The sequence below is a fragment of the Lampetra planeri genome, chromosome 43, assembly GCF_965212315.1.
Source record: "Lampetra planeri chromosome 43, kcLamPlan1.2.h2, whole genome shotgun sequence".
In the NCBI taxonomy this organism is placed as follows: domain Eukaryota; kingdom Metazoa; phylum Chordata; class Hyperoartia; order Petromyzontiformes; family Petromyzontidae; genus Lampetra; species Lampetra planeri.
The window spans coordinates 5,302,185-5,324,803 of NC_136149.1; the positions used below are offsets into that span (position 1 = coordinate 5,302,185).

The following is a 22,619-nucleotide window of genomic DNA, read 5'->3' on the forward strand; positions in this document are numbered from 1 at the left end:
GAGCGAGTGCAGGGTCTTTAAGGACGTACAGAGAAAACTGGATAGGGCCAAGCACAGAGCCGTGAGTAACTTCCTTTGTATTGGGGGTGCTGTCAGATGGTGATGGGGCGCCAAGGTGGCAAAATGTTAACTACTTCGCTAGGTTTCCAGGAGGAGGTCGTGGGTTTTATGCCGACCCTGACACCTGTATATTTGGAGTTTCCATATTATTCCCATGGTCGCGTTGATTTCTCTCTGGGTTTTCCGGTTTTCCCCTCCACGTTTACAAACACACGTTTAGAATAATTGGCTGTGATAAATTCACACATGATAAGTCACTTATGAGATATCATTTGTGGCCCAGATTGCATCTAAAATAGAGCTATATAGCTCAGTGGGTCTTTCCTGGTAAAATAAAACGTTTCGTAAAGCTTTTTTTTTATTGTACGATTGACAGAGACATAGTTGCAAATCAAGGAGTTGCACGATGGTGATGATGACCACATTTAAATGTCTACTCACACGACACACTTCAAGCAGGTGTTGTCTTTGAGGGCAGAAGCGATGGCCTCGGCGCCGAGCACGGTAAATTTATTTTTGTTCAACCTGAACGGGGAGATGAATACATTACAGTCGCTCTTCGGTTAACGTTATTTTTAATACGTTCCAGGAAAACTACTGTTAGCCGAAATAACTGTTAATCGAAATCACCGACCAGTAGTATCTATCTATATAAAAGTAAAAAAAAGTTATGTTTATCGGTTTGTGGCTTTGTGTGTGTTCACGCGCTTGCGAAGGATTTGGCTCTCCAATGGTGGGGTTTATGTTAAATAAAAATAGCCAGGTACCACGCCGTAAGCAACGCAGTGAGCAAGCGCTATTCCTTTTTCACACCTGTCATTTTTAAAAAAGTTAAATTAGCGATTTAGTGCGAAAGTTTTAGCTCTATTTATTTATGACGCGTGCACGACCATACCAACTCACGTGCCTTTGGTGGGGGGACAGCCCATGCCAAGTCGCACGCTTTCGGTGGGAGTGAGGGGGACATTTTCTTTCACGTTAAAAATGCTTTAAAAATACACTAAACGCTGAGCTTAAATCTCCACTGTGTGATGTCCCCCCCACCCCGATGCGTGCAGTTACTAATAGATACAGTCGCTAGATGCTCCCACTATAGGCCGTAGATATTACTGCAAAGCGGCCGGAGAGATCGTGGCTGGGGGGGGGGGTCAGGGGTAGCAGCCCAGCCCCAGCCTGCCAAGGTGCCACCTCGGCCGGCTGGACAATCTAGGCCTCACCACGCCACTCTGTCAGGTGAGTACTTTGTGCTATAGAGTCGATAAATACTGCTATAGAGTCAGCATATACTACTGTAGTGATAGCAGGTACCACTACAGTCGGTATGCACTGCTGTAATCATAGCAGGTACCACCACAGTCAGAACGCACTGCTGTTAGAACGGTTTCTAAATGACATGCACAAACATGTTTGTTGGGCACTTAAAATCGAGATTTGGGGGCCTTCAAATAAAAGATCTAGGATGTTCAGATGTTTCCTATTGTTTGGGTCCTAAAAGCTACCTATACCAAATTTCAGTGTTCTACCTTGTTGGGAAGTACCCTATAGGTTTTTGAAACATACAGATTAAGGTATTCCTTTATCGAGAAGATTTTGTTTAATAATCTGATAGGACCGGGATACAGTCTCATTAGTCTGCCAGTAGATGGCGATGATTGCATTGTATAATCTCAGTTAAGTAATTTGCCGTGTAATCTTTGAATTTGGCAAATTTGGTCCCTGACGCCAGCACAACAGTGGCCCACTCTTACTAACGACGTCACTGGATCTCTAGCGTTCACTGTGAAGCAGACGGCGCACAGTTACTATCAAGGTTCTTACACTTGAAATAATAACCAGGGCAGGTGCTTGATTAGAACCGTGAGCACCTGAAAAAAGCGGCGAACGTGCTCCCATTCAGCCGTGGCACTGTCAAGAGGGCAGTCATGACTTTTTGATGCCCGACATCGCAACTCTATTACTTGGGAGTAACGACCGATGTTAAATTAACATTGCGACATTCTTAACCTTGCCCATTCCGAGATTACTGCAAGTTGCAGGGTAGGTGTCCAATTTACCGCTGAATCTCGGAACGCGAAAGCAGCTTAAGCGCTCATTTTATTTAGAGAAGCAGAGCGCCGTTGTTTTTCAATATATTGCACTCACCGCAACTATCCGAAGCGATAGCTGGCGTCAAACTGTGCCGCACACCCTCCCGCATGGCCTTGTGGGAGCCTCGGTACCAAAAAAGCTATTTTATTTTTCTACTTGTGCCGTTCCAATGACGTACGAATCAAAAGAAAATATGACGACGTACACATGTCATTGGAACGGGAAAGGGCTTAGACACCTTACGTCGTTCTGTACTCTGGCCCCAAGGCCTCGATGAAATATTCACAAGGGATTCACGCACAGGGGCAGCATTCTCACCACAGCTGCTCGAGGTGCATTTTTCCACGGATGACGTCGGCGAGGATGAGGGCCTCCTCGTCCGTCAGGGAGTTCTCCCCGAGCCTGCCTCGACCGGACACAAAATTAAATGGCTCGGCACGGAACTCTGGAACGTCGCTCGCTGGGGAAAGGCCACCAGGATTTGGCAGTGGACAGACGGTGTCAACGATGCATCAGTTCAACGTTAATGATGCATCATTTCAACGTCGTTCGCACGCGCTTCATATAGTGCCCGTGAGAATTGACTCTGCTCAATTTGAATATGTTGGGGAGTGGTTTAACGCAGTGCTTAGTACAATGTGTGTTACAAATCTGGAAAATCGTACCAGGGTTTCTTGGTACATTTCACAATGTTCTAATTACTGCACTATTTTTCAACACTCGCTATACTCGAAAGTAAAAACAATCTTCATCCTGGCAAAGGTGCTTATTGAGATGAGAGCCATCACACGTATCCCAGGTAAAATACGGCAAGTCCTGTATACCAACCAGAGATCCTGCAGGATGGAGTTCTTGAGGAGAGCCTCGGAAAGTCGTCTGACGCCTTCATTGCCAATGCCATTGCCCACCAGACTGTTGCACAGGACACACACACAGAACATTAATAGCAGATATTCAAGGTTCACGTTCAATTTGTTGAACCGGGTGAGTGGCCGATGCAACTGCTGCAGGTGAGACTCATCCTGGTCGTTTGAGTTCTCATCTAGCTTGAACAAAATCAACTTGGAGGAACTTGCAGCTCCAACCCAGGTGTGACCACAGTTCTCCAACCCCTGCTGAACCTGCGCTCTGAGCAGCGGGAGGAGCAGCGACTGTCAATGAAATAGAACCTTGTTTTTCTTTCAAATTGCCCCGTAAAGAATGGTGCGGCTATCTCCTCCTACACCGATGGACAAATAAGAGTAGCTCCCAGTGCGACTGCGGCCACCATTGTCAGCCCATGGGCCGCATAGTAACACCGTCGCCCCCTTCAATCATGTGCTCGAAGATTTTCAGACATTCATTAGGTGTGTGTGAGTCTGTGTGTATGGTGTATGAATTACCACAAGTCAAAATCTCAAACCGTAGACCGCATAGTAACGTCACTGCCCAATTCTAATTATTCACCAATGGGTTTACAGTGATCCCTCGTTTATCGCGGTTAATGGGGACCGGAACCCCTCGCGATAGGTGAAAATCCGCGAAGTAGGATTGGCCCCCTAGGAATTTCCGTATATGTGTGTGTGGGTACCAGAATGTTTAAAATATGTATATTTATACTTTATATATATATTTTACTTAAATCTATTTAATTATAAAACCTTAATATTATACATTCACTCTCTCTCTCATACGATGCGTATTATGGTGTTCTACACTCACCAATGACAGTAGTATCTTGAGACTTGACTCCAGTAATGACGACGACGACGATGACAATGATGATGACAATGACGACGATGACAGACCTGTGCAGTTCGATGAATGTGATGATGAATGATGATGATGGTGTTACTGCACAGGTATAATTAGGCCTTTAAATCAGTTCAAAAAATCCGCGATGCACTGAGGCCGCGAAACTTGAACCGCGAAGTGGCGAGGGATTACTGTATATGTGGGTCTATGAGTCTGTTAGTCTGTTTATGTATATGACATCCTGCACTATATAAGACCAGAAGCAGGTGGATGGCTTCACTATTCTGGCAAATCGCCCGATGATCCTGGTGGTAATTGCCAGTGAAACGTCGTACTCAAATTGTAAATGTTGTGGATTCACTCAACCCGCCGGTGGGCTGAAGTAGTAACTATTTGTCGTTTTGTTTACGTGACAAATCCATTACTGATTGGCCGTGTCGGGTGGTGGAGGGTTTCTGCACATTTATACTGACGCGATCTAACCCAAAAACCTTTATCAATTAATAATATTGGTCGCGAAAGGCTACGTGTTAGAATTTCAGCTATTCACCACGAGGCTACTCCTGAAATCATCCGCTCGCTCACTCCCCAACTTCGACACGAATGTATAAACCTTAAGCAATGGAACAAACGAATAAGTGAGGAAGACACTTTATGTATGTGTAGCGCCGTAGATGGGCCACACTTACCTGCAGTGGTGGACAGGGCCCATCAAGGGCGGTACAGGGGAGTTGCTGCGGGGTGTTCTGGGATCCCCCACTGCCCCTCCCAACGAGAGGGGGCTGCAGAGTGTTATGTGATCCCCCAGGGCCAGAGGTCGCAAACGGGTTTTGATTCCTTACCCGTACCCGTACCCGGCCGCACCAGGGTCGCAAACGGGTACCCGTACCCGGCCGGGTACGGGTATCGGGTACCCGATTGCGACCTCTGGGATGAAGCCATGTTGCAGGCGCGGGTGGGTTGATTCTAGCAACCTGAATTGTGAGACGACGTTGGGAAATGAGTGACAAACGGTTGCTCACCAGTGACTCACGGCCTTCTCACTCATTGGTTGGGGTGAGTCACGTGCAGCTACCGGTACCCGTACCCGGCCGTACCAGGGTCGCAAACGGGTACCCGTGCCCGTACCCAGCCGGGTACGGGTAGCCGGGTATCGGGTAGGGTACGGGTATCGGGTACCCGATTGCGACCTCTGCCAGGGCCCCTCCCAACGGGAGGGGGCTGCGGGGTGTTCCAGGATCCCACGCAGCCCCGCCCCTCGGTGGGGAAGGTGTATAAAAACAGACCTCTCCAGAGGTTCGGGGCCAGTCCAAGACAGAAACCAGAAGACCAGCCAGCTTAGGACCTTGGACCCCTAGCCCCGCTGTCCTTGTAAGGGCCGGGGCTCTGTGGGGGCCAGTGGTGAGACCCTGGGAATCCCGGCCTGACGTCTTTGTAAGGGCCAGGTCCGAGGAAGCCAGTGGTCTGGACTCGCACCTTGGCTGGGACGGGTCAGATAGCCTCCCCTAGGTAAATCATAGCCGGAGGACCTGAGAGCGTAGCCGGTGTCAGGCACGCTAGACGTAGGCTGTGTCCCTAGTCTGTATAAGGTCTGTTGTTGTTGTGCATTGTAATAAACGCGTCGCCTCTACCAGCGTCTCCAGAACTCACTACATTTGGTGTTAGAAGTGGCCATGGAGACGCGGGGTAAATCACGTACCCAGAGCCCAGACGGCGACTTCGGTAAGCGTGCAGCTGCGGAGCCGATGACTCCGGCCGTCAATGGCGCTGCACTGCCGGCTGAGCGGTCGTCCGTTCAACCGCCCGCCCCTCCTCCATCGTCGGGAGCTCCGCTGCAGGAAGCGCTTCTCCAGCTCACGGAGCTGCTCCACGCTACTGCCTCCATCCTGGGCGACATACGTCGCTCAGAGGCTGCAGCGGGAGGGAGGGAGATGGCGCAGCACCCAACCGACACCGCCACCGCCGTTCCCGTCATAAATTTTGAAACTCCCACCATGTTGGGGGATACTTTCGCCGGGGGGTGCAGTGGCCGCTGGGAGCCACGTCATTTCTGGGCCCAGCGGGGTCCAACCAACCGACACCGCGTCATCAGCGCTGCGACCTTCACCGCCGGGCGACATCTTGGCCAGCGCTGGTGATGCGGGACAGCTTCATCCGTGTCGCCGGCCGACGGACGCGCGCTTCACATCCAGCAACGCCTGCCGGAGCTGAAGGCATACTCTGCGGCCGGCGGCAACTCGGCGGCATTCGAACGCCAGTTTGTCTCTCACATAGAGACGTCCGGCTGGTCAGTGGCTGAGGGGTTCCGTGTCCTCCCGGCCATGCTGGATTACAACGCCCTTGCCGCTTTCCTGACAGTTTCATGGGCGAAGCGAGCTACGCTGACAGACGCCCTTTGTCAGATGCGGCTGATTTACGGGCCACCATCCCAAGCGTGTCACCGCTTCGACGTCAGGACGAAGATGGCCTGGGAGTCGGCGCTGGGGTACCACAGCGCGCTGCTGGCCATGGCAGGGGTTGCCTACCCTCATATGGATCAGAACGCCATGGACTCTTTGGTGCTGCAGAAGCTCCTGAGCTGGGCTCGCTTGCTTCGAGTTGCTATGCCAGCGGCCGACGACGATGACTTCACGTCTCTACACGCTGCCAGGTGCATCTAAGCGCATCTACAGCTCCAGGGGGACATGACCGTCGCCGCCTGCGCGGGCCCACCTGACGACCAGGGCCACAACGTGGAATCGGAGCCTCACCAGGCCATCATCAACGGGGAGTCGCGGATCGTCCGACCGGCGACCCCAGCGAGACTACCACCAGCGGGACCGGCCGACCTCACGCCAGGACGGCGCGTCCATCATCTGCCTTCGGGGCCATGTGGCGTCCAGCTGCCGGGTCCCCCGTCACCGCACTTCGGGACCTCCGACCGCGGCGCCTCGCTCACCACCGGCTCCTCCCGGGTCTCAAATGTTGGTTCCCCTCCTGCTTCGGAAGCCTCTTGACTCCGACGCGTTCATGGGGGCCGTTGTGATCGGGCCTTCGCGTTCGACGGCGCGGGCGTTGGACCTTGTGTGTACACAAACGCTCATGCGAAGCGACCGCGAGCCCTTTATCTAGATCCTTAACATGGGGTTGAAAACGGCCGTCATCCTTCAGAAGATGGTGCTTGCTCACGCGACGCCGGCCCCATCGGGGGATTTGATGGTGGGTCACGTAGGGGACGTGTCCCCTTCCACATCCAAGCCGGGTCCTGACGCGGGTTGGCTCGACGCGCTTTGCTCCAGTTGTGCCGATTTGTCACCGTTACAGCATTTTGAATTACATACGTTGCTGAGCAATTTCACCAACGTTTTCAGTCAAGGGAAATTCGACATTGGCTGTACTAAATTGCTTAGCCACCACATCGACATGGATGATGCCGCTCCAATTCGTCAAAACCCATTCCGGTTGAGCCCAGTCGAGAAGGAACATGTGCGGGTGGCCATCAACGATATGTTGGCGGCCGATGTCATTGCGCCATCAAATAGCCCATGGGGGGCGATCTGCTGGGGACACTCGCCAGATCACCCCCAGACCGACGGTATGGTGGAGCGATTACATAGGACACTCACCTCCATGCTAAGCCACCAGGTGTCTGAGTCATAGACAGATTGGGATCTCCACGTACTGGTGCCTTGGCCGCCTATAGAATGGCGCCCCATGCTGCCATGGGGTACTCTCCATTTTACCTCATGTATGGTAGGGAGGTTTGCCCTCCGATTGACGTCCAATTGCTGCAGCCTGCACCTTGGCAAAAATTGCCGACTACATCCGTGCTAATGTACGTTGTCTGGTGGATGCCCGGGAGGCTGCTCAAAATAACTCAGAAGCTCGTCAGCTGGTTAACGAGTGGTTGCGGAACCTCCGCACGTCCCGCCATGTTTGGGCGAAAGGGGACCGCGCCTGGCTTCACTGCCCGCAAGTGCCGCTGGCTACTTCCTCAAAACTGCTTAAGCCCTGGAGGGGCCCAGTTGTTATTGTCCGCGTTGTCCGCAATCAGTGCGTCAAGATCCAGCACGGCAAGCGCCGTTTGTGCACCCGTCACGCCTGAAACCTTACGTACAACCATGCACACCTCCCACACATCTCGAGGGCCGAGAGCGCGACGTGTCCGGCGAGCGGCGCTGCGCCAATGCAGACTCTCGGTCAGGTCCTATTGTCCCACCCTCAGGTGCCTCGAGAGTGAAATCGGCCCGGCCACCCGCAACGGCCGACCCAGCGGGAACCAACTTGCCCGCAAGATCGGCGGGCCAGAACACAAGCCCAACCCCGGGCTGTCGGCCCGCTCCCGCCTCCGTCGCGACCGATGGACGTTCCACTCGAACTTACTACATATGTAACTGTTGTGTTGTCTAATTAACTGCATACGTAGAAATATAAGCCACCCACCCAGCTCTCGGCAGGTTAACCCTTTTCGGTTCCAAGACATGGGTGTCACGTTCACCGCTGAATCTCGGAACGCGCAACCGGCTCAGCCTTCATTTTATTTCGAGAGGCATAGTGCCGTTGTTTTTAAAGACATTGTACTCACTGCAGAGAACTGTAGCGACATGACCGCACTCTACGATAGATGGCGTCAAACTGTGGCGCCCCTGTCCCAATAAAGTTATTTTATTTTAGGTTTTCTTCCACTTCCGTTCCGATAACGTACACGTATGTCCCACGTACGTCATCGGGACGGGAAAGGGGTTAAGTCCACGGGACCGAGACTCGCGGCAAAACAAACGAAGAACGAACAAAACAGGACGTCGTTATTAGCTACAGACCGGGTGAGATGACGCAGTGGGAACAGAGGTGGACGGCGCGGGTACCTGAGCCAGGCGAGCGGCGTGTTTTGCTCCAGCACCTCTGCGAACGCCACGGCCCCCCGGTCGCCGATCGCGTTGCCCCACAAACTGGGGGAGAGAGCGACGCACAGAACTGCAGTGGTTACGCGCAGCTCGCTAAAACCTGATTTTTTTTTTATATTACAAATAAATTGCTTGACATGCAGGTGCTGGGTGATTTAGATTGCACAATTGAGAGGGGTGGAGATAGCATGGGGTAGCCCTCAACCAACAGTAGATTGACAATAGGCGATCATGAAGACGCAAACTCCAAGTGGAAGTACCACCGGTGGCCGTTAAAGCTGCGATGAAACAAAATTACACTTGAAGTCCTTTATCAATCCACTGCTGTTGTCGGTAATGGAGGTTGTTTGACCATGCTTCACCACGCCGGTCAGTGCGGGTTTGGCGAAGGGGGGAGACACACGACCGATTTGGATATCGCTCGCCAACAATATTCGCTATGGCCGGGAATTTAACTCGAGATTTCTTAGTTCAGTGCGCCAACCACTCCACCCACAGCCCATCCCCAAAGCATACGTGTTAAACCGTGTTAAATAACTCTATTACACCTCTAACAGTGTCGTTTGTTTGCTGTCCGCTTGAAGTTTTGGGCCTTTGGGCCCCGTGTGCTCAGCAGTTGTTTGTAAAAAATAAAACGTGTCCTGGCCATTTTGTATTGTCTGTTGTTGTAACATTCTGACCCCGTGCCCCTACCCCGTAACCCCCCTCTCTCATAACCCCCCCTTAAACCCCCCCTCATGCCCCCCACACTTATCAAATAACTCCTCCAGTCCTCCCCCAATCCCCAGCCTCGTTTCCGCCTCCTTTATTTCATTATTTTAGGCGGTGTCTCCCCGCCGCCACCTTCCCGCCTATCCTCACCTCATCAGCATTACACAAAGACAAAGACCCCCATATAGCCTCAATACACTGTTAGGGCAAGTGCTGTTAGCGAGCACCTATGAAGGCCGGCACGGCACACGAGGGGGTGGGTGGCCAACACCATGCCTGGCCACCTTTGTCTCCCCAGTGGCGATGTTTTTACACACCGCACCAGGTACTCATTTGAGGCTGAGTCGACCTAGATGGAGGCCCAGGACCGGTTCAGATAATCACAACTGGTGTTGGCTGTGAGCGAGAACCGAACTCGGATCGCCGGGTTCACAGCGTAGCATAGCGCTAACCGCTCCCCCACACACTCTCACACACACCTCACACACACACCACACACACACACACCTTACACACAACAACAACAACAACCGCCATTCGCCACTAGGTGGCGGTGACGTCACCACGACGCTTGTGCCAGGCCATGTGCACCTTGAGGCCACGTGAAGTGTCAAACGCCCGCTGGCAGGAGGTCACGGGGCAGACCCAGGTGCCACGGGTCGACTGACCGAGATGTCCGAGATGACTGGCTGATGCACCACCTGTGCCCCCTACTGTACCAACTTGCTGTGCTTTAGCCACCCGGCGCCCCGCTCGTTGTTGTGAGCGTCGCTCCTCCGCCCTCCGTTGTTGTTGGAGGGCGACTGCCTCCAACTGCCCAGTAGCGTCCTTCACGAGCCTCCTCCACTGAGGCCGATCTTGACACCGCTGGTACCAGTCATCGGCAAGTCCACTCAGCTCCACGTCCTCCTGTACCACATCACTCCATCTCTTCTCTAGCCCGTGCTGCGCCCGTTTAGCCCCCTCGATCCGGCCGAACAAAAGCTGTTTAGGCATGCGGTGGCTGGGCATGCGGGCTACATGACCCAGCCAACGCAGCCTTGCCTGCCGGAGGAGCTCACTGATGGGACTTTGCCCAGATATTTCAAGGACTTGTGAGCTCCTCACACAATCCAGCCTGGTTAAACCCAGGATGGATCGTAGGCAGGCCAGCCTAAATGTTTCCAACCGGTGAAGATGCTCCACTAGGGGGGTCCACGTTTCGCAAGCGTAGAGAAGGGAGGGAATGACCATGGCCGAGAAGACCTGAAGCTTCGTGCGGAGCGACAGACCAGGTAGCTTCCACACAGCGTTACGCAACCGATGAAAATATATTGCCGCTCGACTGATTCGGAGTGAGACCTCTGCTGATAAACTGGAGCCGGTCATAAGCACACTGCCCAGGTATGGGAAACTCTCCACTCTCTCCACAACTTCCCCATCACCGATTGGGAGTTGTGGGGGTGGAGTGTCCGATGGTACAAAATACCCAGGCAGGTGCCTAGTTTTGGTGGGGCTGATGGTAAGGCCCCACCTCTTAGTGGCACGCTCCAGTCTCAGCAGCAGCGTCTCCAACTCCTCTTCTGAATGAGCAGCTATTACCAAATCATCGGCATACATAACGTGGTTGACCAATAGGGAGCCATCCCTTGATCGCACCCGGGCGTCGATCAGCCTCCCATTATATCTGTACCAAATGGAAATTCCCCCGGTACAGCTATTGAAGGCTTCACGAACTACGCAGTCGAAATAGATGTTAAATAATGTGGGAGCCAGAGGACATCCCTGTCGCACCCCAAGGTGTACAGGGAAAGGCTCTGACTCCCAGCCACGTAGTTTTACCCGGGCCCGCTCACCATCATGAAGGTCCTTAATGATCGTGAGCAGAGGGTCAGGGACTCCGAAAGCACGAAGAACAACCCAGAGCCCAGTCCTACTGATGGTATCATAGGCCTTGACCAGGTCAATAAAGCAGAGATGTAGGTCTTTTTGGAATTCCCTACACCTCTGCTGTAGCAGACGGACAGAAAATATGGCATCTGTGCAGGACCGCCCTTTCCTGAAACCGCATTGGGGCTCCGCAAGCCTCTCCTCAGCGTGCCTAGCAAGGCGATGTTGAATAATCCTTGCCAGGACCTTACCCGGCACACTGAGGAGTGAGATGCCCCTGTAGTTGTTACAGTCGGTACGGTCCCCCTTCTTAAAGAGGGGGACCACCAGGGCATCCTTCCAGTCCTGCGGAACCCGTCCAGTGGTCCAGACTGTTGTTATGATGTCATATAGGGCAGTCTGTGCACAAACGCCACCCTCCCTCAGCATTTCGCCTGGGAGATCATCACGCATGAGCAACTGGTTCATTGGTTGGTGCCCTTTTTCTTTGGAAACCGCGGGCGAGAGAGATTTAAATGGAAAAACAAAGTTTACCCGACGATCTTTACAGAGCGGTTGCGCTTCAGCGCATCTGCCAGCAGCACGGCGCCCGCTCCCGTGAACTCATTCCCGCCGAGCCTGAGGGGGTTGGGGGGGGCGGAGGGGGGTCACAGGCGACAAGCAGCGAGCCAGGGCTGTCGATAGGGGGGGGGGCGGGAGGGGGAGCGGGGCATGGGGGAAAATCACACCACGTGCCCCCCCCCCAACCCCTTCAAACTAAAACGGAATTATTACATCTAACACCGTGATGTCGAAGCGAGGCACCCCTTCTACCCAAAGCGTGCCCCCCCCCGCACCCAAAGCGCCCCTCCCGACACCCAAAGCACCCCCCCCCCAATGCACGGGGTCCGGGGCGGTCGCCCCGATTCTCCATACCCTAGGGACGGCTTTGCGCTCGGGGACACACAAACAGAGAGAGGCGTCACGGTCAACGCAGTCGCTGCGTCTGCCAAACAAACCGCTGCTTTTCACCACTCCCGGTAGCTCTTTAAGATACAGTGTGCAAATATGTGTGCGTGTGTATATATACACGCACTCTATATGTAGATTCAACAAAAACGCGCGAGGAGAAGCAGCCGGAGAGAACAAAATTCTCCGTAGGAACCTGCCGACACAAGATTTAAAATTCAGAGAAAAGGAGAAAAGGTTATAAGGATTGGGGGAAGTGTGTGGTGCCACAGCAACGGAGCAACTCTGCCGGCGCTGCTATCCCCTTGCACCCCTCCACACGAACGCACGAACACCCCGACTAAACACACGCACCCACATAGGGTCTCGTGGGGGGTCACCTGGTACCATGGGTTTTTATCTGAGGGGCCCCTAGCGGGGATGTTCCACGGCTTCCCAGTGCTAGGAGATTGGCAGACCCCCCCCAGGCCGAATTGCATTGCGGCCCCCGTGCATTAGCTAAGAATTGTATGCGCAAGACGAAGCTCACCGAGAAAACCGCAATGAAAACACTCACAGCACAGGGAGATGGGGCCTCGTGGGCAAACACCCAGCGAGCAGTGCATGAGAGGAGGTGGGAGGGAAATTCCTGGACCGACTAAAGTTGTGTATTCCGCGGGACGGCCACCCCGACCAAACCGGTTGGGGCGGGGATGGGGAGGGCGGGTGCGAAAACAATGGTTGAAGGCGCACCGGAAGATATCGTTCCAGGTAAGGGCGGGGCATCGGTTTAAAATCAAAAGGTAGGCCCCCGATTGGCCGCGCAGGGTAACACCACGTGACCCTGGATTTTTGGATTGGGAGGGGACAAAGGGAGGGAAGAGAAAAAACGTTGATCAGTGCTCCTCCAACCGTTGAGCTACCCGGTCGGACTCACAGCCGCTCGCAGCGTCCCAGGGACGCTGGCAAGTGCAGCTACGACTCGACCCCAGGCAGAGACCTCTCGTACCCTCGTCCCTCCGATTCCCACCGTGTCCGTGAGACACAGCGAGTACGTCTGCGAGCTGAGAAGTTGGGGGGGAGAGTGCACTCAGGGATTGAATAGGGATAGGCTAGGCACTGCTCTGTGGGTATTTACTCCGGACCGCCCAGGGCTTGCTATAGGCGCGCCATTAATACACTTTATCACAGAGGATCCGTGTGGTGTGATTTCTGTGGGTGTGGGGAAACTGTCGGCGTAGTGTGTAATTCGAGCGTGTGTGGGAGGCAGCGTGGGTAGTATTTCATTAACGGCTTCCGTGTCCGTGCAGCCGTGTGATTAATAGGGCGAGGGAGGTGTGAGTTAAAACCCGTTCGCATGCGTGTTTACACAGCACGCCTTACGCAGTGTGTTCACGTAGCGACGATAGCACTTAGCGGTGGAGCGCGTATATTGCCATCAATACGGCTTGCGCTCGCGTGCGTGTTTGCACAGCGGATTAAGGCCGACGCACAGGAGGGGGAAGGGCGCGTGCGCGTGCTTACGGCGGAGTAAATCCGACCCCATGGGAGGGGGAGGGGCGCGTACATATTCATATGGCTATTTTTAGCGCGAGCAGAGGAGCGGCTCCTCCGGCAAGTGGGTGCATGCAGCCACCTCCTCATTAGTGGTGGTGTACGTGGGAAGTGTGTGGGATAACTCCAGGTGGTGGGGAGCCAGCCACTAGCCATGTCCCTCAGAGAGGACGCTGGTGCGGGGAGGCCGATCATTTGATCGGCGGCAGCCCGGCGAGAAGGGGTGGAGGAGGGGGGAGAGGAGGAGGGGGGCGTCAGCCCCCACAGGTGTTAGGGGTGTGGGGTTACAGGTTAGGTTAGCGGGTTAGGGAGGCTGAGATGACTCAGGAACACAACGTTCAGGGGAGTGGGGGGAAAGAGACCCGATGTTAACAATGATCACATTGTTGGCTGATGATGACAACCAAAGAACTGGGAACGCTGGACTTCACCAGTTCTGCTGGGAAGCTGCGTGGGGTGCGTGCATTGCTCCGCTGGAGTGTAAGCGCAGCTTGCAAAGCCACTGCCAACGCATTTAAATCACTTGGTGGGTTTATTTATGGGAGTCTATAGATCCCTTTGTTGGCAATTGGTTCTCTCTTGCCAACAAAGTCTGCGTTTCTGTGTTGATCCTATGGATCTGTACTGTATGTAAGACTATGGGGCTCTTTGCAAGTCTATGCGATGAGCGCAGTTGGCTTCGTAGGGTGCGAAAGGTCAACATACATACATATAGTCATTGACTCTCTATACTTTGCACTCCAATCGTGTTGTTGTATTGTTGTAACGTTCTGACCCGCCCTTACTAGATATCTGTGAAAAAGAGCTTCATAGCTAGTATAAATATTCTGATTCTATTTTTTTATATTGATTATTTGGATCCGTGTAATTATGTGGGTCTCCATGTGAGTGTATATGTCCTTCTCAGTCACTGAGTCTTTATGTTCAGTCAAAAAATCTACGTGAGGTCTACGATGGGGCGAGAGGGTCGGGTAAGTTCAGGAACGAGTTGACGAAAGGACATCCAAATCTCCCCCATGAACCATTGAAGCGATTCCTGTGACGGAGCTCCAAGGTGTTCAATGGAGAGTTCCCATCACGTGCCAATCATATCCACCGGGGGTCTCTCACATGAGTTGCTCAATGGTGCTGCTCCTCTCGATGAACTTCGCCAGGTCAGGCACGATGACGTCCGTCAAGCTGTTCTTAAAGAGCCTGCCGGTAGGAAAAAACAGTTACACTCACGTCAACGCAAAATGCCCGATGCTAGACGTACATACGTTGAAGTTCTTTCGCACCATACATAGCCAACCGTGCTAATCGGAGGTGCGGAGGAAGGACAACAAGCTAAACACAAAAAGCAGCTGTAAAAAAATTAGTTTTCAACCTCGAACTCCGATTAATTCCAACGTCTAAGCACGCAGACGCAACGCACTGAACGCTCCTGAAAGTACATAGCTCCAAGTGACTTCCTAATATCAGAAGAGCGTTCCAGGTCGCTGCAGAAGCGCATCCAAAAGCGTGCGATGCGGTGCCCACTGTCTTTGTTAGATGGCCAGCCAAAGCTGCTGCTGCGAGGGTGACCGGAGTTCGCATGACGGTTTACGCTCATTGACGCCTCAATCCCTCCGCTGGCTCGCAGTCTCAATCCCCCCGTGTCAATTCCGAGATGGCGTTCAGCATCCGCAAGATTTCCACCCCGTGCACTTGCTCTGTGCAAGCACGAGAGAGCTGCATCAATAGGAAGGCGACCGTTGCCGGCAACAATCACCGGCAAGTCACCGCACCATAATCCTGTTGCCTGAATCTGGACGAATCTGATCGCAGTTGCCCCAGTGGATGAATCGGTTGTTGACTTCCAATCAGATGATGGTTAGACACCACATGACTTGGTTGTGTGGTCTGTAGACCATATAATTGATCATCACTTGGTTAGACACACCTCCCGCATGCCACAGTCATACAAAGTTGCCTTAGCCGCTCACAGTAAATCCGTTGCCGGAGACAATTGCCCTTCAGTTGCTTTCATGTCCCTGTTGTCGTGTTGCTGTCGCTGCAGAGGTGTAGGCCTGAGGGTGATGAGTTAAACTAAAACTATAAATAATTATAGATTTGAAGCTTTCGTGACTGCAAGGATTCATATTCTTAGGTTTTTTTCGGTAAAGTCACGTAGGTAAAAAATTAAAATTAATAAAAGTAAAATAAAATAAAAATCACGACGTTTCGGAGGCAACACAAGCTTTCGTCTTCAGGTGGAACCGTCACAGCCCGACAGCTGTATCAAGTAAATGAGAGATTACAGGAGATACCACTCCATATATATAATGGTTGAGGGGGGGGGCCAGGAATGGCCCACTTTTTATTATTATGGTAAGGTGCGGCTTGAGACTATGAATAGACTGCATAACAAAAGACTGAGCCTTTATTATGGAGAGGTTTTTATTTTATTTTACTTTTATTAATTTTTATTTTTTATCTACGTGACTTTACCGAAAAAACCTAAGACTATAAATAATTGTTTATTGTACCAGGTAAGGCCCACTGAGCTGTATAGCTCTTTTTTAGAAGTGACCTGGCCACAAATGATAACTCAACGAAGTGGCTTATCATCTTGCAGAAATTTATAGCAGCCAGATACTCTGAACGCATGTGACAAAATGTGGAGGGAAAAACCGGAGGACCCAGATAAAAATCCACACGATCATGGAGAGAATATGACCTCCCTGTATACCAGGTGAGGTAGTTAACATCTCGCCGCCGTTGACCATGTGATGCGCAGCAGCGAAGCCGTTCTGCCGGCACCCCACCTATGACCCCACCACCACCAAGCGACGGGGCCGACACTGCTCTTCCCTCACCACCCCCCACATGAACACACACACACCTCCACATAGGGCCCCGAGGGGAGGTCACCTGGCCGACAGGTTTTCACCCGGAAGCCCTCTCACGGGACTAATCTTCATGGTTTCCTGCGGCCAAGGAATTGGGCGATCTCCCCCGAGGCTAACTCGCACCGCGGCGCCGTGACTTGGGTGGTAATTACATGGTCACGATGGGGCTGCCCAGCCACCGTGGGTAGAAAACACACACGACACACCCGGGTCAGCAGGAAGGTAGGGGGGCAGAGCCACGAACGGCGGGAAAACAGGGCCGGCCCTCTGATTGGTCGGACCAATGTGCTTGTGCACCAATGCCGCAGCTCCGGGGTCATCCCTTTAATGTAGAAGGCAAAATGCGGACGTCTGTGAGAGCAATGGTCCGTGGCGGGAAATCCGAGCTATCTGCGGATCGGCGCCAAATTCTCTTTGATGTAGAAAACAATAAAAGGCGAGAGAAGGTATAGAAAAAGTCAGTCGTGTTCTTCTGAAGTGAGAGATCGGAGTAGCCACCTTGCCGGCCACTGGATCATCCGTGAGACGAATCTCAGCGCAGCCAGGCCCCGCCACCAGGAGAACTCCGTGCAGCCTCGCCTCCCCACGGCTTCCCGCACATCCGAGCCGAACCGTGAGTACGCAAGAGAGAGTTGGCATTTAGCGTAGGGTCCTAGGGAGTTTAATTCCGAGTAGACGAGGTAGATCGGGTTGAGACCATCGGGAGATAGGTTAGCCCTGCCCTGCTGACTCAGACTGATTCGGGTAATAGTAGCTCGCAGACACGCCGGGAATAAATCATTAATGATCGATAACAGCCTCGTGTGGTTTCTACGAGTGTGAGGAAAGTACGTGGTGGGGTGTGTGCGCTCGCCGTAACGTGTGTGGCTGGGTGCGCGGTATCCCGGGGGAAGAAACGCTGCACCCGAAGGACTCCGCGAGTGCGCGATTCGTCCTGTCACCTCTGGCCTCCGCTCTGGGTGTGCATCGCTGAGCGGGGTTGTGAGAGCAGAGACGTCGCGTGTGAGTGGCTGCGCGTATACGAGTGTGGGATGTGGTGTGCAGGGAGTCTCCTACTAATGTTTGAGGGAATGCATGGGGAGAGTGGGTGTGAATGACCCGAGGTGGCCAAGGGCCAGCCAAGAGTTATGTCTCGCAGGAGGGAAACGGCAGCAGCGAGGAGAGAAGAAGAGGAGGAGGAAGGGGGAGAGGAATCGGGGGCAGCAGCCTCAACAGAATGGAATCGGGGGGCAGCAGCCTCAACAACCACAGTTGATCGCCAGTTTGCGTGTGGTGAGGTAAATTGTGATTCCTCCCACTTCTTCCAAGACATATACCCAGAATGGATTCATAGGTCAAGTAATAACAATAGTAATAAGCTGCATTTATAAAGCCCCTTTCAATGACACAGTACTCGAGGCTTCGCAAATCGCAGGCCAAGCGGAGGAAATACTAAGACAGTGAGATAAGCTAATGCAGAGAAGTAAAGCAAGAGAGAATCGGCGTGTGCCGAGGCAAGTTTAAAAACACCGCCGTTGTATCGTTGTGTCCGAATCGTGACCAACACTGGCAGTCGTCCCTTTCCCCCAGCAGTGGCGTGAGCAAACAATCACAGGGCTGCACGTTTTTGTTGTTGTTTAACACAGCGAAACACGGCAGCTGAAGTCCCCCTCGTTTGCACGGCGGGCCATGTAGTGGAGGGCCACTTACACAAGGTTCTTCAAGGTGTTGTGCTTTATCAACTCTGGCACCAGCATGCGGATGCCGTCGTCCGTTATCCGGTTACTGCTTACTCTGGAATACAAATCAAGAAGGTACGGAAAGAGGCGGGCGGTGGTGAGCATGGAACTTCATTACCCAGGAAAGCCAAGGAAACGTCTTCGCAGTGGGGAGTAGGGGGTGGGGCAACGATTGCTATGTTTCCCAATGAGGTTTTGAGTAATTTGTTCAAATTTGGACCAAAATGCCAGCACACACTGACCTAATATTCTAAATAAGTCAGAAAACCATTTGCATGCATGTCGAACGGTATGTAGACAACCATGCTAATCAGAATTTTGGGGGTAGGATAACAAATGAAACACAAAAAAGCAATTTAGAGAATTTGGAGGGGGATAAAAAAATCACAATATTTCCCGCGAGCGTGTACACCGCGTGCCCACCGCAGCTGGTCCAGCTTGTGCAGGCACGGCAGCAGTTGGTGCAAGCCCAGGTCCTCGATGTGGTTGTTGTCGAGCATGGCCGACACGGCCGACCTGGCGTGCCGCAGCACGAAGGCCAGGTGCGTGCAGTGCGCCGGCCCCACTGACGCGTAGTTCAGCTTCATGTAGCTTGGCATGTCACGCGCCAGCCGCCGCGCCACCGCCTCGTCGCCGAACTCGTGGGCGCAGCACACCACCCACAGGAAGTCGCACGTCAGGTGGCCGCGGTAGCTGACCATGTCGCGGCGCGTCAGTCGGACACTCGCCGCAAGATCCTCCAGGTGAACGCGCAGGCACCGGCACAGGTGCGCGCGCAGCGCCCCGCGCTTCCGCCGGAGGGCGCCGCCGCCGCGGTCCACCATCTTCGACAGCGCCGCGGATTGCCGCTCGGACAGGAGGCCGCTGAGGAACTGCGACACCAACTGCAGGTTGCTCTTCTCCGAGTCGGTGAGCTTGCGGCACTGGTTCCGCCGCTGCCACCCGACCACGCACGCCGGCGCCAGCCTCCGCCACGGAGTCGCTCGCGAGAAGTTGGGGAAGTGCCCGAGCATGTCGCGCACGCCGCGGTCGGCGCTCAGCACCAGGAGGAGCGCGGCGAAGAAAGCCTGGAAGGTGACGTGCATGAACACGAACACGTCCTCCGTGCCGAAGCCGCGGTAGCTCTGCGACTTGATGAGGAAGCCGTACGCGAAGTCCTCCTCCGTGAGGCCGTGCTCCTTGAGGCGCGACGACGAGAACGAGGTCTCCGACTCCAGCAGCGCCTTCTGGGCGAGGCTGCCCAGCTTGAGCAGCAGCGGCAGGGAGGCGCCGAAGACGGCCTCGTGGTCCCGCTGCGGCCGGCTGTGACACAAGCACACCTCGAGCATGCTCAGGTAAATCTCGGTGATCGTCAGCGACGAGTCCGGGGCCCCCGCCGGCGCCGCCTGGTGTTGCGGCGGCTGCGGCTGCCGGAGCAGACCGTGGCACTGCGACACGATCCAGCAGTAGAGTGGGATTTGGCAGAGGCTGTAGATATTCGGGTCGGACTTGAGCAGCTGCTCCGTGGTCCGGCTGGCGGCGCCCTCGCGCCGCTTGGACAGGTACGCCATGACGGCATCCTTGGAGAAGCCCGAGGCGACGACGTTCCGCCCGACGTGCGTCTCCAGCATGACCTTCACGTCCGAGTTGGTTCGCGACGTCACGATCTTCTTCGCGCCCTTGAGCAGGTTCCCCCGCAAGACGTTGGCGACGAGCGTGAAAGCGAAGGCGGCGCCCTCCGGCGACGCGCACACTGCCACGTCGTCGTCGCCGCCAGCCATGTCTCGCCGGAACTCGTCCATGGCGTCGAACACGAGCAGTGTCCTCTCCGGGTGTCTCAGCACGTACTCAAACACCTTGTCGGGGCACGCGTCCGGGCAGCAGCAGTTGTTGAAGAGCAGGTCCCTCAGGCAGATCTCCTTCTTCACGTGGTTCAGGTGGCTGCAGGAGAACGAGAAGAGGAACTCGAACTCGGCGTACGCCGCGCCCTTCGACCACTCCCGCCGCAGCTTCTGCACCAGCACGCTCTTGCCGCTGCCCGCGCCGCCCGACAGAATGACCACGTCCTTGCCGGGCGGCCCGGGGCGGCGGCCGGCGTCGGCGCCGTTGCCGGCCACGGCCGGGGGCGGCGGCAGCAGCGTGTCCAGCGTGAGCACGAGGGGCTCCTCGTCGGCCGCGGTGGGTAGCGCGTGCAGCTGCGTCTCGGTGTAGATGTCGTCGAGGGCGAGGTGGCCAAGGTGGCTGTACATCTGCAGCGACTGCGAGCCGTCCTCGTGGTGCCGACGCAGCTTGGTCTTGTACGCCTCCACTGCGCGCCGCAACACGTTTATGCGTGACCACGTAGTTTACCGAATGGTAAACATGCTTTTTATAATGCAGAGTCGTTCATGCAATTCATCAGAATCAGAACTTATACTGGAGGAATCCGCTATTTTTCATGTCCAATAGGGGCAGGTCAGAACGCTACAACAACAAAAAATAAAAAAAACACGATAAGAGTGCAAAGTGTAATACATCGCAGGAACCTGTTGGACGCAAATGGCTGGCAGAATTAGTCACCAACGCAACACACTGCCGACAAAGTCCCGAGAAAACGGAAGGGGAAGCTCTAGGTCATAACCTCGTGACTCCTAGATCATGTAACGCCTGGCGAAGTTTAGAACCTTGAACTTCTTAAGCCAGAAAGACAAAGGCCTATGACCCAATAACTTCCTGGACAAGATAACTCCTCGGCTAGAAGCTTACATGGAACGGCTCTGTTTGGAAAGTTTCCGGCCAATACTTGATCCCGTGATCCCAAAGGTGCAAGCGGTGGATTCCAACATAAATGAAAAACAGCCGCAGCGGGCGTTAACCACAACCGAACAACACATGGAAGGGGCTACCAATTCCATCATAAATGGAAAGAGAAAGGAAGGGCATCCCGATTGCCAATGTGATGAAGGGAGATCTCATCGTATAACCGACCACCCATTACACACAAACTGCTTGCCACAAATGAACCACAGCACCTTTCATGACCTCGTGAAGGAACAAATAACCATCACACGAACTCCAGTCATCCTCGCAGCAGCGGCTTTTGGCTAGCCGTCTTACAAAGACGGTCACTGCATTGCAACCCACTTTCAAATGCGCTTCTGTGGCAATCTGGAATGCTATTCTTTCTGATGAGGAAAGCATTGGAGCTATGCACTTTTGAATCAAGATTTAAGTCTTATTTCTTTAGAATAGTTTTTTTTGTGTTCAGTTTGTTGTCCTTCCTCCACACTTCCGATTACCATGGTTGGCTACGTACGGTGCATGTATGTATGTTGAACTTCTTTCGCACTGTGCGAAAGAAGTTCAATATACATACATACCCTGGCCAGTATTCGGTTACCCAGGAGGTATGGACACCGCACATCAAGTGGCTCCTGATGCCATCGGACGAATTGCCAGACTCCTCTACACACGATTATATTACAGTGATACCTCGGTTCACGAACTTAATTTGTGAACTGACTCTGGTCGCGAACCGAATTGGTCGTGAACCAAGGCACATTTTCCCATAGGGTTCAATGTAAATCCGGTTAATCCGTTCTGACCTTTTTTTTGGTTTTTGAAGCACACAAATATGAAACAAATTACAATACACATTAGTACTGTACAGTATAGTAATGTATAAAGAGAGAACACTAACCTTGCTTGAGATGACTTCAGTAAGCACTCAAACGGGTGAACTGTACAATACAGTAAGTACAGTATTGTACAGTACAGTAGTACAGTACAGTAGTACAGTACAGTACTGTATGTGCTAAAAAGCACACCAAAAAGCAAAAAGTCACTGAAAGTGTCTTCACAGTACTCACAGTACTTCTTTCTGTGTCTCTTCTTCTCTCCACGATCTTCCTACAGGAAGTCACGACCATGTGACAGCCTGGAAATAGCATTAATATGGCCGCGGCTCCTGTTCGTGAACCGAAGTGGAGTTCGTGAACCGGAGCATATTTTTATGAACTTTTTTGTTCGTGAACCGAGTTGTTCGTGAACAGAAGCGTTCGTGAACCGAGGTATCACTGTATTTCGTCAGCTGCTTTTTTAAATGTCATAATGTAATAAACGACTTCCACGACAAGTTGAGACTTGCGTCCTTTCTTTATTAGTTATGACTGCTCGGCTCCGCGCTCCCTCTCCCTCGCCGCATGCACGCGCTCACTGCTCCTTCATCCCCACGCAGCTTCCCTTGC

General features: G+C 53.4%; 1 protein-coding gene across 2 annotated transcripts in view; it reads right to left on the reverse strand.

The window, feature by feature from the left end:
- The window catches only part of LOC144732620 (nucleotide-binding oligomerization domain-containing protein 2-like), a 33,804-nt gene that overhangs the window by 6,270 nt on the left and 4,915 nt on the right, over positions 1–22,619 (reverse strand). The window contains exons 5-12 of one of the 2 annotated variants that reach the window (XR_013588218.1): positions 18,838–20,701; positions 18,386–18,469; positions 14,937–15,020; positions 11,880–11,963; positions 8,727–8,810; positions 2,973–3,060; positions 2,467–2,550; positions 502–585 (exon numbers count right to left, since the gene is read on the reverse strand). Coding sequence is in view for 1 of the 2 variants with exons in the window: in XM_078614116.1 (XP_078470242.1) it covers positions 502–585; positions 2,467–2,550; positions 2,977–3,060; positions 8,727–8,810; positions 11,880–11,963; positions 14,937–15,020; positions 18,386–18,469; positions 18,838–20,701 (2,452 nt within the window). In the remaining variant the exon portion in view is untranslated. The remainder of the gene's footprint in view (positions 1–501; positions 586–2,466; positions 2,551–2,972; positions 3,061–8,726; positions 8,811–11,879; positions 11,964–14,936; positions 15,021–18,385; positions 18,470–18,837; positions 20,702–22,619) is intronic. The other variant, XM_078614116.1, reaches the window with a different exon arrangement.